At 38.1% G+C, this 17,970-nt stretch overlaps 1 protein-coding gene across 3 annotated transcripts in view; it reads right to left on the minus strand.

The window, feature by feature from the left end:
* Positions 1–1,813: 1,813 nt before the first annotated feature.
* The window catches only part of cv-c (RhoGTPase activating protein), a 78,598-nt gene continuing 62,441 nt past the window's right edge, over positions 1,814–17,970 (minus strand). For all 3 annotated transcript variants that reach the window (XM_028302029.1, XM_028302038.1, XM_028302045.1), the window contains 9 exons: positions 16,961–17,213; positions 16,544–16,647; positions 15,485–15,612; positions 14,306–14,465; positions 13,346–13,440; positions 12,091–12,228; positions 11,433–11,573; positions 6,670–6,873; positions 1,814–6,127 (listed from right to left, as the gene is read on the minus strand). In XM_028302029.1, coding sequence (XP_028157830.1) covers positions 6,013–6,127; positions 6,670–6,873; positions 11,433–11,573; positions 12,091–12,228; positions 13,346–13,440; positions 14,306–14,465; positions 15,485–15,612; positions 16,544–16,647; positions 16,961–17,213 — 1,338 coding nt within the window. In that variant the 3' untranslated portion in view covers positions 1,814–6,012. The remainder of the gene's footprint in view (positions 6,128–6,669; positions 6,874–11,432; positions 11,574–12,090; positions 12,229–13,345; positions 13,441–14,305; positions 14,466–15,484; positions 15,613–16,543; positions 16,648–16,960; positions 17,214–17,970) is intronic.

Below are 17,970 nucleotides of genomic sequence, written 5' to 3' on the forward strand. Positions count from 1 at the left end.
CCACCGCAGACAGGGCGGTACCACGTCGTTTCATTCTACGGAATCGATTTTGCTTGTAGATTTTCTCAGTCGCTCAAACTCATTTTATATTTGACACTCTGGTTATTACTAATACTGAACTTGTGATTGAGGACTAATAAAGTACATAGTCAGTACTAAAATTATTAACAAACAGAGATGAGTAAGGTAGCAGTTGTTTTGTCAGATAAAACGGAATGTATTGACCTCGAAGTTGGTGCCGGCAAAACAGACCTTATGTTCAGCCAATAGGAGCGAGGCTGCGGCGACTCAATGCCGTGGATGCGGCTGATGCAATTTCTGAAAGAGCTTACGCCGGAGCTTTTTGATGGATGCGCGGTGAAAGTTCATAAGATTGGCGTACTTAGACAGACATACTTTAATATTTAGATGACCCTTGTGTACCTAATTTAGATAAAAGTTATCTATCTAGGTACATCCTAAATTAAAAAAAACACTATTTAATTTATTAACTTTACTCATAATTTTTCACCTATAAACTAATAAAACCTTTTAACATTAAAAGTACATAATTAATATAAAATATAAACAAAACTTCATAAATAAGTACGTATGTGTGAGTGAAGACGAGGTAAATTATGGATTTTTTTGCAAATTTTCGTACAAAGTCATTAGTCATATTTTCTTTTCTTCTTTTTCAAACTTCTTATTGTATGTGATACTTATTAAATTAGAGATTGAGTAAGAAAATAAAAATAAGCATTACTTTTTTTTGGCTTAGGGATGATCGTAAAATAAGTCAAGGGCTTTTCTTTTGAAGCTTTGATGAATTACTCATACTTACTGTACAAGGGTTTTTAAGCGGTATTAAATATATCACGTTATCCTTTATTTGTAAATGCGATCTTATTAAAATCTTACTAACACGTGAGCCTGACAACACGTTTAATTGATTCCTTTGAAAAATAAAAGATAAGGATAACAAACTGGCGGAAACTGTCTGATTTATATAAGGGGAAACATAGGAATCGTTATAAATACTTTTTGTCATGCAAGGTTGTTAATGACTTGTTTATTGCATGCTATGCAGCTGATGTCTAAAGATCTTGTATAATGATTGTAGATCTTATTCATTAATTGATATGTTGTTGAGTAATCAGTGTAACACACGTTACTAAGTGAGGAAAAACCATAACGCATTTAAAAAAAATGTCAAGTAAACAAGTAAATTAGATCGTCGTCACCAGCTTTTGCTGGTGAATTTATCCACAAATAGTTTTCGATCTGTCACAAAAAGTAATAGGTACTTACTGCGCGTTAAAAATCTTTATTTTTTATGTCTTACTCAAGCAATAAATATTAATTTTTAAATGCCTTTCTCAAAAATTTCACCCTATTTTATTTTTTTGCCACACTCACTGTATATTTATCAAAATTGAGCGGTAAATAATAATATTATATTAATGCTAAGTAATTAATTTATATTTTAAGCAGTTTTTTGTTCGTTGAAGTCTTTTCTAGGAGCACTATTTTTTAATTCCTAGAAAAGACTTCAACGAACGAAAAGAAATTGATTTTTAACCATGATATGGTTGGTCAACACATTTCCGTGCATATTATTTGACAGTTGAAAGGAACATAAATATTCTATCTTCGGTGTGTAATAAAACTTCATAATGGCTTCAATATAATGGTCCATATATTTTTCATAAAGAATAAATCACAATGTATTAGTTTATCTATTTTACACAATATAACAGACATGGAGTATTAACGATTGGATATTACTACATTAACAAATTGAAATAACTTACAATTTCTTTATAATTAACCATATTCATTATATTGAGATATAATTACGATTATGTAAGAATACTGCAGTATTGTTTTATTGGTAAAACAGTTACATTTAGAGAAAAACAACTTGACCCCGAACTGCAACTAGTAGAGATGAAAACACATAAATATGACAATAATTTGTTTTTATATATTTTATGTTACTCCATATTATATTATTACAACTATTAATTTTTAAACTTATTTGACACAGATGGAATGCTATCGTACGATAAGTTTATTGGTGTTGTCAAGTAATACTATTTAAATAATTAATTTCTATATAAATATAAAGTTACATATCATTTTCAGATTAATTAATATTAGCATTTGGTGACATTTACAGATAAATATACTATTAATATGTGCAACATATCTATGACTCCAATGTGACTATGTAGAGATATTGCCATAAATTATAAGTTTTATGAGGTTGGTTAATAATCTACAGAATTAAACACTGGCCTTTAATGGTTATTACTTTTGATGTGTTCTATGAAAATGAAATACATAAGAAATAAATAATTTATCGTCTGTAATGTAAAAAGAGTTTCAAAAACTTTTTAAAATTAAGAATTTAGGTGATGACTGTGACGCAAAAGAGAAATGAACTGTGATTAGTTGAGTCTTCAATATTTGGAATCACAAGCTATTAAAGATTAAGATTTGAAGATGTTTCCAAATATTAAATAGTTACTTAATATAAATAATTATTGTATCTTCTTACTAAGAAATAATAAATAAATTAATTAATCGTACAAATGAACTGTTAGAAATTATAGAAATATGTTTTTGTCTAGTGCGTCATTAAGTATTTTACCAGGCAGCTGTATAAGTACCTATTATAGTTATAAACATACATTTGGTTGCATACTTCGGGGTCCGTATGAAATAATTATCAATTTAATGTATAGCAATAAATATGAAGTGAATTTAAATATTTTATGGGTGATAATAAAATATAAATGCATCATTCCATTGTAAAATAGAGTAGGTTCTTTGTACATAATATCCTTAATATCCACGTTGCACCAAAACTTTGTGATTTTAAAGGTAACTAAAACAATTATTATTAATTGAGATTACATTATCCATTAATTATTAAGATCTATTTACACATTTTAATACATAATTATGTTCATTTTGTGATATTTGGCTTTTGTTCCTTCTGTGAGGGAAAATATATTTCATTGGAGTGTTTCACTTCGTCAGTAAATATTTTTCTAATAACATTAAGTATTTAAATATAGGTAATATATTTTTAATTTATGTAACATTTCAGCAGTTAGAGGTGAGATAGCCAATTCCGGGTGAAGCTCGCTTCCACCTTCGGCCTGATCATCACTTACCATCAGGTGAGATACAGGCCAAGAGCTTCCTCGTTGTGGATAAAAAATATATATATTTATGATTCAATACTAAATTTATTTAAGCTTTTAATCATTATTATTTAATCTTTGAAGTTTATGTACTTTAATGTTATAATTGCATGAACTAAAAAATAAGGTTAGCAATAACACCCTCTAATTTTAAAACGTGAAACACCCCAATTGAAAATTTTAAATAAGCTATGCAATTTATATTAAATATTGTGATGGTCAATCCAACTATACCTAATTATTTACAACGATCAGACTTTTTACAACAAACACGCTGCACTCCAAGATTCAGGATTACACTTTACTTAATTACTGACACAATTAATCAATGACATAATAAAATTTAAATATAATTTAATACTATATTCCTGAACACAGGACAGGTACGGTTATTATGTGCTTATTTGAATGTTATTTATATTACAATATGACTAGTGATATGTAACGATAACTTTACATAGGATATGGTAAAACAGATTATAAAGTTAATATGCGAATATCCAATGAGATTATATAATTTTTCACTAAATAATGCACCATGGGGGGATCTAAACATCGAATATTTGTCAATTTTAATAACGTAACACGCTCATATCGACTACTTCAAATTCCTTAAAACGTTTATGAAAAAACTCCTATTTTAAGTATTAAAATATAAGTTATTGCGTTATTAAATATCATGTTCATAACTGTTAAATATGCTTTTCAGGTTACTCGATATGACTATCTGATATTTTCATCGGTTTAATATCTACTACATAATTATATACCATATTTGATTAATATGTCGCTTTACAAATTTAATGATGGATTCTAATATAATATAACTAATATATTTTGGTAATTTTAATAATAATTTCTCTCATAAAATCTTAAAATCTTTTTTAAGGCTCCGAATAGCATAATTTAACAGCAATATATCTTTTATAAACTTCTACACGCTAAATAAACTAAACATCTCAATACGCAGTCAGGTTTTTTGGTAGGTCCCCGTCGGGAATTGAAGGGTCAAGACGAGTCTTGAAATGTGGAGGTAGGTGAACCTTAGCCTAATAAGTATTTTGACATATTATGCTTTAATATTATAATAATATGTACATCTTAATATAATAATATCAGAACTATTCACATTTTGGTTGCTACTTCGATATACACGCAATGCAATCGGTTAAGATTGCGATAAGCCTTTTATTTCAAGCTAAGACTTGACAGCTTTGCCTTTTATCCAAAAGTTATGGCTAAGCAATTTAAGTTTGTTAGAAAACTATTCGAGAATTCTTATAATATTCACACAAAGAGCTTCTCAGTTCGTTGGAACTTGTTTTTAAGCCCAAATGGAATGCTTGGATTATACAATGGACTCTAGAGGCTCTAACACTCTAAAGTGCCTGCTCATTCCCTGATGGCTATCTACTTATTTGCTCGGCTGAGCGATGATGGTGATACGATGAAAATTTTTGGTCGGAATGTTTGCGTTGGTTAACAATTTTGGTTGAATCCTATAAAAAATCAGCTAAGTTATTCTTCAAGGCTGCGTATAGAATATGCACCGTGATAAAACCTGTAGCAAGTGTCCATAAATCACATACGCATTTTGATGATGATAACTCAAGGCAGTGCTCAAAGCTGGTCTCTTCAGCAAGTGCCAGTAGGTAGCAGACGAAGGAATAGGTCCAGCTAGTATTGGTGACAGCTCAGGACAATGCTTATGGTTAGTCGCCTCTGACCCAGTTTGCGTTGTACATGAGAACTCCTTAGACTGTTTTTTTTTGCATCATAAATGAGTCTCTTATCAACTATCCACCATTGTACAAAATAGTTGCCCTACTGATAATATGTACTCCCATAGTAGAAATTACTTACGACATCGAGGCTTGTTACACCAGAGGGCTGAGTGTGAGTTTTTTATTAGTGAGCGCGTCAAAAATGTCATTTAATGTATGAGATATTGTACAGCGCCCCTAGCGGGAAACGTTCAAAAGCTAAAATTTTTGATTGCTTTGATATCTGTGTACACTGTAACTGTAGCGCCAACTTGAGTTAAGGCCACGGGGAGAGCAGGTATATGTATTTTCATATCACTGTACACTAGTAACGGTAGCGCCGACATAGGTTGGGGCAGGGCAGGTTCTCCAACCGTCGGACGGGAGGGGCTGTGGTAGAGAAGGCTTTGTCCGGAAACCCACAGTTTCCTCCCACTTATGGCGAGTGACGGAGCACTGGTGTTTTTTTAGTGGGTATGTCTCGTCCTTCTGACTTGATGAGCCCCACATAACCTACCCTGTCCCCGCAGCGTAGGTATGCGATTCAACGCATTTTTTCCCCGTTAAAAAGGGCAGGTTCTTCAGAACAAATGACTTTGATATCACTGTCACTGTACGCTAGTTGTAGCACTTTGAGTCAGGGCTCCGGTCGAGGCAGGCGGCCCCAGGTCAAGGAGACGACACCTATAGCAACTGTACTGCTGACTTGCTTAGGGTTTCTTGCAGGGCAGGATCTCCATATGACTGATATCACTGTCACTGTACACTAGTTGTACCACTGAGTCAGGGCTCCGGCCGGGGCAGGCGGCCCCAGGTCAAGGAGACGACACCTATAGCAACTGTAGTGCTGACTTGCTTAGGTCTTCGGGCAGGGCAGGATCTCCATATTATTAGGGTGTATTTTTATATCACTGTACACTAGTAACGGTAGCGCCGACATAGGTTGGGGCAGGGCAGGTTCTCCAGAACATATGACTTTGATATCACTGTCACTGTACACTAGTTGTAGCACTGAGTCAGGGCTCCGGCCGGGGCAGGCGGCCCCGGGGCGCGCATCACACGTTGGACTCGGGCCCGTCGGTGTTGTGCTTGAAGGACGCGCGGATGCGGGCCAGTTGTAGCGCGCACACGTGCCCGTAGCACTTGTTGTACCATTCCGGTGTGCGGCCCCTGTGGAAAGACTGGGTGTTATAATTTGGACTTGGACTAACATACCAACTAAAAACTCTGCTTCTACTTAATTGCAATATGCTCAAAATAATTTCACAACATGTGCTTGCTTACCAAGGTCTCACTCTGCTGGTGACGACTTTGAGCTACAGGTTTCTTAAAGGTTAAATTTTATTTTAGAACTAACCCAGCCGGGCAAGGGTGCACGACGGATTTTAGAAGACAAATGTATTGGTTTCGAAAAAGGTTTATCACAGCGCGCATCCTATAGGCCTATAGGACATTGAAATCCAGAGCAAAAAATTTAAAGGTCTCCTGTAGAATGAGTTACTAGGTTCTGCATCAGATAAATATTGATGTCCACCTACAAGGTGGATCGACGACCTAATATAAGAAGCAGGAATTCGCTGAATGTAGGCTGCTACCAACCGAACATTATGAAAATCATTGGGGGAGGCCTGTGTTCAACAGTGGAGGTCTTATGGCTGATATGATGATGCTGATTATGATTGAAGGAGAATAAACAAGCGACAGTAACTTACATAGTGTCCACCCTCGCCAGGTGCACAAGGCGGCTGCGTCCCTTCCCCGCGGGTTGCGCCAAGTACCGCGACGCGAGCACCACCCCCCGCGCGCCCGCGCCCGCCCCCGCGGCCGCCGCGCACGCCGCGTGGGCCACAGACGTCTCGGCCACCGCGCACCAGCCGCCGCCGCCGCCGCCGCCGCCGCCGCCTTGCTGCCATGACCTGCGGAAGAAGGTAAGTTGTTGATATACTTCCTTTGGATTTCTTTGAGACCGTATTTTTGTGATTGCTTTAGGAAACATTTTTCCGAAAGCAAGAAGTCAAGTACAATAACATGTCAAATGTTTTACAAGCATATAGCGTTGTTGCGTAGTTAGGTACTGAATTATAAATGACTTATATATTCTTCACCTTTAACGAGATTTAGAGCACTCGGTACGGTAGCAGTCAATGGGCCAGCTTTGTTGTTGTTTATGTAGGTTAGGGTGTCCCATAAATGGCCGAAAAAAAAAATTTTTTTAGATATTGAAATGCATACCCTCTATTTCTTTTAGTACTACTCAGAAAAATTTCATCTTCCTACGTCAACATTAACCCGTGCCGACTAAGCTCTGAAGATTTTGAAAAATGCTGGTTTTATCCCTTTGGTTATGTAGCTTAATCAATTAAAATATTTAAATTTTATAAAATATTTATATAAAGAAGATATCAGACAATATATTTTACTTTTGAGGGTCCCTTTTTTACATTCTGGATACAGATTTCCATGCTCCTGAATATTGGCCTGATTTTTGCTACACTGTGCCACAGAATAAGTAATAGTACAGGTACAGAAGGATTACTCCGCAAGACGATTTAAATAAATGCGAGTCTTGCTACGACGCGATACAGTGGAATTAACCTACAATTTTATTCACCTACAAGTTTTGTCTCTTTCTATCGCGTGCCTCTGAACTCTTCTTACGCTGTTAGGGTTGCTGTCTAGTAGTGTCTAGTAAAAAAATAATTAATCTACTTATTTGTTATGAGATACGTATGTAGGTAAGTACGCATTCATTATGGAAAACCTTGGGAGAGGCCTTTGCCCAGCAGTGGACGTCATTTATTTTGGCTGAAACGAACGAACGCATTCTGAGCAGTAGTCATGGTAGGTTAGGTTCCTATACTATCCTAAGAATTATTGATTACCTACATGGTCAACATACCTTTCAGCATCTTTGGGAAGCGAAAAAAAAAGATAAATCCGGTAGATTTCTTTTCGAATTTAAACACCCGAACGCCGCACAATAATATTTCTTTCTTTTTATGTCCATTTTTAAATAATACTTCGATCATAGAATTAGTTACTACAACGCACGCCAGCGTCCTGACGGGCGCGCGCGTGACACTCGACTGATATAATACCCGCCGGCGGGGCACTTCGCTGTAGGTAATTATCGGATGTACCGCGCGGAGTGAGCCAGGCCTGACTGTGCGTAGCAAAAAAAGCTTTTTCTCTTCCTTTGCAGTGATCAAACAATTAAAATCTTGCATAAGCTTTATAGCTCTCTCAGCTGTATCATTAACTACCCTTAAAGAAAGCACTTTTTTGCTTTTAAATAGGCAACATCTTCATCTCATTTAGAAATGGGTCTCAGGGGAAAATTCTTATCAATTTTCAATGGAAAAAATAATAAATGTATAGTCTTGACAGACACTAAATCACTCAATGGGTTTCCAGCAACAATAAATAAGGCAGTATTATTATCAATTCATTAAAAACATGATAAAAAAGTTAGTACTAGTCCTATTTACCATAGAAATAATCATACCTTCTTCAGATGGAATGTATATCTTCCCAGAATCATACATACTCTCTCTTTGTACTTTTACTACAGAATGGACATGGCGCACAATTTTTATTGAAGATGCCAAAAAAAACTACAAAAAATTAGAATGAGTACTGTATTTTTACTTTTTTGATATCTTTAAAAATGACTGAAATATTCAAACTCAAAGTGCGCTCTTCCGCTAGTAGCGATTTTCCGCGCGGATTTTAAAAATGTGACGTAGTAACATGAAAAGCAGCATGTAAGATATTATCTGTGTACAATGGTTAGAATGGTTAGTAGGGGAGCCGAAGCGGGAATTTCGGGACTTACTAAAGAGTGGCAGACTAACATACAAGGAAATACTTTGTACCTGGTTGATTACCTCTAAGTATGAATTTTTGATATAAAACGGCATTAGTTCCTATGCCTCTCACCCAAAAAATACCTCAATTAAGCCCAAATTTGAGACCGCAGCCAAACTTTGAGTGACGATGGAAACTAGCCTAGATGGAGGACACATGAAATTGAACTTCTGCTTCTTCATTGATAAAGACTTATCATTTACCATACCTTATCATTTTGTATTCCATTTTCAAGTTACTTTTTTTTCGCTTACTGTAAAACAAAACGTGGGATTTTTTTAAATCTCAGGTCTTTTGAACTCACATCTGAACGATGTCTGGTTTTAATTTCTTCAGTTACTTCGTGACCATGGCGCTTGCAACAGTGCCGAAATATTGGAAACTCAAAACTAAGGTACATGGTAGCAATCCCGTCAGTAATAATAATAGGAAAATGTCTTGAAAAATAAGTAAATCGTATATTACTTTATGTAACTAATTTTATTATGTATCATACTTATAACTAATCACTTCATTCAGAACTAGAAAACGATTCCAAGGATTCCACTTTTCTTCAATAGATGATCAACATAAAGAGGTATTTATTATAAATTGCTCTTCCACCATTTTAATTATTCTATCTTACATCTTACTTGATGAAATCTTTTTCAATTTTATTTACATGGTCATAACATTTTCACCATTCCTCTGCACCAATTTGTGAGGTACACCTGAAACCCCCGATAAAGCAGCTATTATAAGAATAATATTGGGCGCGCGCGCGGCTATAAACGAGGTCACAAAATTGTCCAAGTAAAATTAACAAATAACTGGACTATTTACTCGTTATTGAGCACAGAGACACAAACTTGGTTATTTTTCCAGAAAATTTATATTTAAGTGCATAAATGTAAAAATGGCTTCATATTGCACAAAATTGGCAATAGGTGGCATAATAATGGTTACTTTTTTAGCGCCTAGTTTGAAATGTGATTGAACGATGACAACGTAACAACAGATGTCAGTTAGGTAAAATTTTGTTTTAGTTGGAAAAGACAAAAAGTGGTAAATGGGTTAACGTGCGGGGGCTGCAAAATCATGTTGTGACGTCACGCGCGAATATTGGAAATTTTTGAAAATTTTAAAAAGTCCGTGAACTTCTCGAGGCTCTATCTTCGGTAATACTGGATGGATTGAGGTGAAATAAAAACTAGTGTAATGTGTGTGATCTAAACTTTAAATTAAGTCATAATTTAACTTAATATTACAACTTATGCGTGTTATCCATTGACGGTGTTTGTTCATTACCTTCATCATCAAAGAGTGATAAAACGGCAATTTCTTCTGACATGAAGTAACAAAGATGTTGACTAAACTTGCTCAAGGCTGCTTTGGAAATCAATTTGTCAACACTCTCATATACCTTTTGGAAAGTGGATGTCAAGAGTTCCTTAGGGCTTTCATCAGAGCTGGTAAGTTGGTCGTGATGATTAAGGCTTGGTATTTCTTCTAAAGTAGGTATTTCGCGCTGTCAAAATCTGCGCGCGCAATTCTTCGCCGAAAACAGCGCGTCAAAGAGCTCCCGCCACAATTTCCAGCTACACAGTATAGAAATACGCAGTTGGTTAGGTTAGGTTGACTTCCTTCCTTTCAAGCGTCACACTCACAACACTTTCTAATAGAAATCATATCCAAGTGATACAAATTAGAACACCTTTCAGACTTTTTGGGAATATATTCTAGAATAGAATAAATATAAAATATAACTGCAGAAGTAAACACTGTTCAAAGTGGCCGTGGCGTCGCCCGACCTTCTGGAAGTTCCCGTTAATAGCCCTAGAGAATATTCTTAACTGTGCTCAAAAAAAATCTTAGCCTTTTATTTTACTGTTTATTACCTCAAAAATGAAAAATGAGAACCTCATTTTCGCCATTTTCTCTGTTACCCGGCCTTAATTGAGAACAAATGACAATACCGCGAATACGCACCGCTACTGCCGCGCAACATGTTTCGATGCAAGTCGGCACGGGTTATCGTACTCCAAATAAAGTAAAAATTTATTTCCGAGTGTTTTAGTGGCAAACAAACAAAACTAAGACCTATGCGTTACAAATTTAAAACTTTGAAAATTATGGGACACCCTAATGTAGGTATATCATTGTTGGTATGATAAGTGGAACAGGAATGTTTCTACGTCAATTTTGCAATTTTTTGATAAATCTATACTAATATTATAAATGCGAAAGTAACTCTGTCTGTCTGTTTGTCTATCTGTCTGTCTGTCTCTCTTTCACGCCTAAACCACTGAACCGATTTTGATGAAATTTGGCATAGAGATAGTTTGAGTCCCGGGAAAGGACATAGGATAGTTTTTATCCCGTTTTTTGAAACAGAGACGCGCGCGATAAAGTTTTTCTGTGACAGACAAAATTCCACGCGGGCGAAGTCGCGGGCGGAAAGCTAGTCAATGATAAACCAAATCTTCTCTTCTTCACATCTAAAACCATAAAGTCAACAAGCTTTTACCGAATCGTTTCCTAAAAAATAATATCGAACACAATGAAAATTCTCCCCCACGCGCCACTTCACCAGCGAGTCGTCCCAGACGTGTACTACTCGTGTACTAACCTGAGCACGCAGTAGTCCCGGGCGGGCAGGTTGATGCTGGAGGCGGTGAGGTACTGGAACACCTCCGCGTTGGAGCCCAGCTTCTCCACCACGCGCCACTTCACCAGCGAGTCGTCCCAGATGTGGCGTTCGCGCAGTATCCTGCAGACAATCGAAAGTTTCATAATCAGGACTTACAATTATAACAACTTTTGAAAGATACATAGCTGTTCAGATCAGGATCAGGTGTTCCAGGAATAAAGCTGTTGATCGAAAACAGCAGAAGAGAAGTTGAATGTAACTTCTGTAACTTGATGAATTCGCAGTTTGAGAGAATTGTCCATGTTAGCACCAATTTGAACTGCTACACCTCTATGACGAATGACGATCTGGGCGTTTGATCTGCGTCGCGTCATAACCGTGCGTTGAGGACTTCAGATAATATTCTGACTGCTGAGTCATGTCCAAAGTTAGAATAAACACACATGTCTTATACTCCAACTTGGTTTACGAAAGGCAAAGTCTATGAGTGGATTTGGTAGCGCTACAGTATCTTATCTTCATCTTCCTACTATACCTTTAAAATATCCCACATTTGCTTCTGTTTAATTAGAGAGGGTCGTTCTCCAGATATAGGACCAGGTACATTTAATTGAAAGGCTGTTGAAAATATCCTTACCTCTGCATGACCTCCTGCGGAGGCGCCTCCACATCAGTAGTGGCCCTCCAGAGCCTCAGCGGGTGTCCGTCGCCCACCTTCTTGCAGCACAGCTCCACGTGAGGCGCGGCTCCTGACACTGACATCCAACCACGAGTCCTGGAACACCAGGTGGAATTCGTTAGAGAATGAAAGGGTCTTCGTGAATCACTGAGTCGTTAGTGATGTGTTCTTGAATAGTTGTAGTTAGGTAACACATTTGACTGGTTGCCTTTTGAATAAGTGAAGCGTTTGCAGCGTTGGTAGCATTGTGGTCTGTTGGAACTGGTGTAGAGTTGATTTCAGTGTATTTGAACTCGTAAGTCCTAGTTTTATTTGGAATAGTGGTTACTCTGTTTGAAAATGATCAACTTATAGGGGTCTAAAAACATATTAGTAATATAATGTGTTTATAGATCTATCTTGAAAAAGTGCTCAGTTTTTTTTAACTCCTCTGTTTATTCTAAATCTTGGAAGTTTATTCAATAGTTTTCTAGTCTACTTGTATTTAATTTCGTGTGCTTATTACGACAAAAAAGTGTTAGAAAAATCTAGTGACATTACAAAACACCTAAGAGGCCACGATTTGCTACAATGAGAATGAAGTGAAGATTGAAATTCACTATGAAGGGACAAGTTTTCTGATCTTTACACAATATTTTCTATTCGTGCAACTTTAGATTGAAGCATTCACTACCGATTAAGTAAATGCAATATTAATTTGTGTAGAAATCAGAATAATATTAAACACCAATGGTAAGGCGACTGGGTAACGCGCTAACACCGAGTCTCACCTCTTCCCCGAGCGGCCACACACTCTACAAGCATGAAACAAGATACACTATAAGACAAGAGACACTTCAGGGGGCAAGGAAAAGTAACATCCGATGTATTGGAATGGAAAGGCAAAGTTGGAGTCAAAGCTTAAACTAGTAGTTCGTCACTTCACAACAAATTTAAAAATATGTAGAGAGAAAAATACTATAGACGTCAGTATTATTATGGTCAGTTCGAAAGTCTTCATTCTGAATAAGTTCATAATCTACTTGTATTTGAAGATCTTATTGAAAAGCATGAACTGCTTCTACCGTAACTAGGAAGCGAAAACAACTATAGAATTTTAATAGTACTGATGTTACTTTGTCTATAGGCTCAGATAGGAAACCATGGTCTAATAGTTACAGTATTTGAAGTTCACATTCAGTAATAGATTCAAAGTACAGGGAATAGCACTCACTTTTCTTTGGCTTCTTTTAGTAAAGCTTTGATGCAGGCTTGCTGAAAACCCTTCCAGTCTTGATTAAAGTCTGCCCCTAATTCTTCTAGCGCTACCTGCAATAAAGGAAGCAATATAATTAGCAATCATACGGTGAGCGAGATGGCTTCGATTATAGTCAACAATGTTCTCTCTTACTATCCTTGGAAATAATAATGGGACGCTCATCTGTCACTGTTAACCCTCACGCACGAACAGGAATGCTATCCAGTGTGTTTTTGTCTCTGGTAATGTACACGCCGGTATATGCTTAGGAGAGTTTACTACTGAACCTATGTTCATTGGGGAAGGCCTATGCCTTCCCCAATGATTTCAAGATTGGGAATGGCCTACACCCAGTGCTTTATTGCATTCTTTATGAGCTTATCATCTGTCCACCTTGTGGCAATGGGCAGGGCACTTAGCACTCAGAACTGATGGCCGATGGGGCAGCAAGGTTCTGGAATGGAGGCTACGTACCGTCGCGCAGCGAGTGACGCCCACCCCCAAGGTTTTCAATTTACTGCAACGCAAATATTGTATTCACCAGCAAGCCACCACTATTCTTCTGCTTAATACACTGAAGCCTATTTCTTTTGACTAAACCCTGGAAAGACACTCACCGGCACCCTCTCCTTGAAGTAGTTGCTTTGGTACTCAGTCGGATAGCTGCCGATTCCTAACTGCTGATTGCTTCTGCCTAATACCCTGGAACTGTGGAAGATCACTTACCGGCACGCTCTCCTCGAAGTAGTTGAACTTGCACCGCGCGAGCATGGCGGCGGGCGCCAGGAACAGCGTGGCGTGCCTCTGCCTAACACCCTGTTGCTGATGCCTTTTGTCTTATACCCTGGTTCTGATTTCTTCTTTCGGCCTAATACTCTGGTGCTGATTCCTCCTGCCTAATACCATTTGGAACTTACACCCTGTTTGCTGACTCACCGGCACGCTCTCCTCGAAGTAGTTGAACTTGCACCGCGCGAGCATGTCGGCGGGCGCCAAGAACAGCGTCGCGTGGCGCTGTATGAGCAGCAGCAGGCACGCGTGCGCCGCGCGGCTCTCGCTGATCTGCCGCTGGTCCGCCACGCTCTCTATCACCATCCTAGAGACAAATGTATAGTTATGGCATTTGTGGTCTACTGGCTAAAATCAAAGTCAAAAATCAAAAGCAAAATCAAAAATATTTATTCAGTTTAGACCACAAGTGGCACTTATGAACGTCAAAATAATATAGTAAATAATAAAAAAGAAAAGGTAGCCTTTATGGGGCTCTTTACATGTCTCCTTATCTTTTGGGCCCTACCAGCGCTTCGAGACAAACATATTATTATGGCAAGTGCTGAGAAGAAACGCCGGAACAAACTCAGCTAAGGAGTTGCATTCGCTATCTATCACCATCCTGGATGCAGATTGCAGATATACAGTTATAAACTGTGGTCTTCTGGTTAGAGAGTTGTATACGCTCTCTATGACCACCTTGGATGCAAATGTAGATTTTGAATATTAGAGAAGATCTACCGGTTAGAGAAGGATGCTTGAGCTGAACGATTGGTACCTGATTTTCTAAACGAAGCACTTAAAGAAAGTTGCAGTTTGTAATTGGTTATAGGGTAAGAAATAATATTCTGGTCATCAAAGTGTACATTAAGGCGCAGGATTGCATGAGGCTAATGATATACCGACGTAACAAAAATGGTAAAGAGACTGCTGCTGCATATATGCAAGAACAAAAGAGCAAAGACCAAAAGAGATAAAAGACGTTAGAAGTTAAGTGTTCGTTCTAGTGTTGTGACCACGATGTGACTTCCAGTATACAATTTGACAGAACGTTGAAGTGGTTTTCCTAAACTTTAAACCAGTCTTTCCCAAAGTGGGCGATAACGCCCCCTTGTGGGCACTGCAGGCTTAAAGAGGGGCGGTAAGAGGCCCAGAAAAAAAATCGGGACGTTGTGTAGAGGCTTGGAAGGCATCATCTACTAGGAGGACTCTTGGACACCGACTGAGCTCGACTCTTGACTACAAAAATGCGGGGCGCTAAAAAATCATTTATTCTCAAAGTGGGCAGTAGACTAAATAAGTTTGGGAACCGCTGCTCTAAACCCTGGTGGTTTGTTGGCTGACCTGTTGGAGTTGCCCTCCTTGGTGGAGCCGGTGGCGGGCGGCGCGTGGTGCAGGCGCAGCAGCGTGGGCGCGAGGCACACGGCCAGGTTCGACGCCGTCATCTGGTTCACGCCCGCGTGCTCCGACACCTGAGGGGATAACAGTTGCTGTAGTCACTTCAACCAATGGCAGTCTATTGCTAGATTTAAGGCTCCTCCAAGAAATGCCACAAAGCATCAAGTTTTGTGTAGTGCCCGTTTGGTGTAGTGGTTCGAAACGGACTACTATTCCGGAGGTAGCGGGTTCGATTCCCGCACAGTACAAACATTTGTGTGCATGAACATATTTGTTTGTATTGGACTGGGTGTTTTCTATGTATAATAAGTATGTATTTACAAAAAAAAAGTATTTATGTATGTTTATACCCGTTGTCTAGTACCCATAGTACAAGCTTTGCTTAGTTTGGGACTAAAAGCGCAGTGTAAAATGTCTAAGGATATTTATTTATTATTTATTAAGTGTGCATTTTCTGCAGAAGTACAGTGTGGAATACGTACATTATTGTCTTTTTATTTAAAAGATTTTTGTTTTTGTATTTTAATTACCCTTTACTTAAGCTTACCCTCCTGCCCTTTTACTGGTTGTTTCCCACCCTCCAACTAAGGGAAAAGGAGGAGGCTGAAAATAAGCGCGGGGTAGGGTATGCCTGGCCTCGCTTATGTTGAGCCTCATCCTTTTTCCTCTTATGTTTTTTTTATCCTATGTTTGTAAAGCATGTAAAAACGAGGCAATAAAGTAATATATTATTATTTAAAAAAAATCCTTGAATGTAAGTCTAATAGACATTGTACAGATGGGGTAGTAAATTTGGCGCGCAACACTAATTTTCGCGAGGCTACTACGTTGAACACTACACAGAGATGCATTTATATGGCGTAAAACACGACTTGCTCTCGCCCAGAGAGCGATAGCACATGCGACATTATCTCTATGGTTGTCAAAGCAAAGTGTGCAATGTACCTACTGACAAACTATCCCGTAGTTACAAGACTATAGAAATAGTGATAAAAATTGGCTTACCTCATAAAGGAAAATAAGTAAAGAATGTAAAGCTTCTAAATGTTCTTCTGGTAACAGCAACAGCGCGCACTGGACAGCGTCTGGCCTCAAAGGTTCAGGCACATCTGAGGAAAATACATTCAAATGCTTTACATGTATCAATCACCAAGTAACCTTCAAGATTTCATATTGTCCAGCTCTTCAAATTCCAATGATGTCCAAAGCAAGGTTATGTGCACCAATGCACTACCTACAGGACTGTTAAGATTAAGTTTTTTACGTGTTCCTTAAAAGAGAAGCTTGGTGATGGCATTGAAAGTCCAATTTAGACTATCCTGGCAATGGACGCACGAGCCATAAAATTGTGATTGGATGACCATAGGCTGCCCTCGTTGAAAAATCAATGGAAGATCAGAATTGAATGACGATGGAACTTACGTTGGAATATCGCAATAAAAGTCTCGCTGAGCTTATTAGTGAGCAGTGCATCGGGCAGCTCCCTAAAGTACTGCTTGACCATATCAGCCACGTCGTGTGCCTGCGCGCCGTCGAAGCTGAGGCTCGACTGTTCCGGCGCCACCGTGTTCATATTCTCTATCGCGAAGGCTGCGTTGGAGGCGCCGGCTGATTCAACGGTGCTCCGGAGTTTCGCTATTCGGGATTTGACGCCCGCTTTGCGGAATATGCCCATCTGGAATAGGGAATATGAGGTTAAAGCTATGGTCACAAAATATAACAGAAGGTAAACTCATGTATGTACTTCGCTTTGCATACCTGCGCTCGGCCGTCGCGCTAGGGTTGTCTTGTTCTGTGTTGCGTTTATTTCGTTATGATAGAAAAATGTAACTCTTAATACTATGGAAGAAAGACAATAACAGATATCCTCATTATCCACGTATAATTATGTAGTTATGTTTAGTACGTTATTATTATAGTAATAGTTTGCAAACAAATACATGAGAAGGAAGTGGTATCACGTAGTATGTAGTTGGGTGGTCAACCACCCATATAATTATTCAAAATCAAAAATATTTATTCAGTTTAGACCACAAGTGGCACTTATGAACGTCAATAGAAAATAATAAAAAAAGAAAAGGTAGCCCTTATGGGGCACTTTACATGTCTCCTTATCTTTTGGGCCCTACCAGCGCTTCGAGACAAACATATGGCAAGTGCTGAGAAGAAACGCCGGAACAAACTCAGTCACCACTTATTGCCAGGAATTATCTAACGGTAAGAATAGTCAAATTTAAGTACATCAAATATGTGCAGACTGAACTGACCACGCATCCTTGTCATCAATATAGTCTCGAACCTTGTAGTACCCTTTGGACATAAGGGTATTTTTTATATGTATCTTAAATTTGTTTATTGGCAATTCGACAAGGTTGTGTGGTATTTTGTTAAATATGGTAATACATTTCCCCAAGAATGAATTACCTATCTTA

The sequence above is a fragment of the Ostrinia furnacalis genome, unplaced genomic scaffold, assembly GCF_004193835.3.
Source record: "Ostrinia furnacalis isolate ACB-3 unplaced genomic scaffold, ASM419383v2 OfSCF0077, whole genome shotgun sequence".
NCBI lineage: Eukaryota > Metazoa > Arthropoda > Insecta > Lepidoptera > Crambidae > Ostrinia > Ostrinia furnacalis.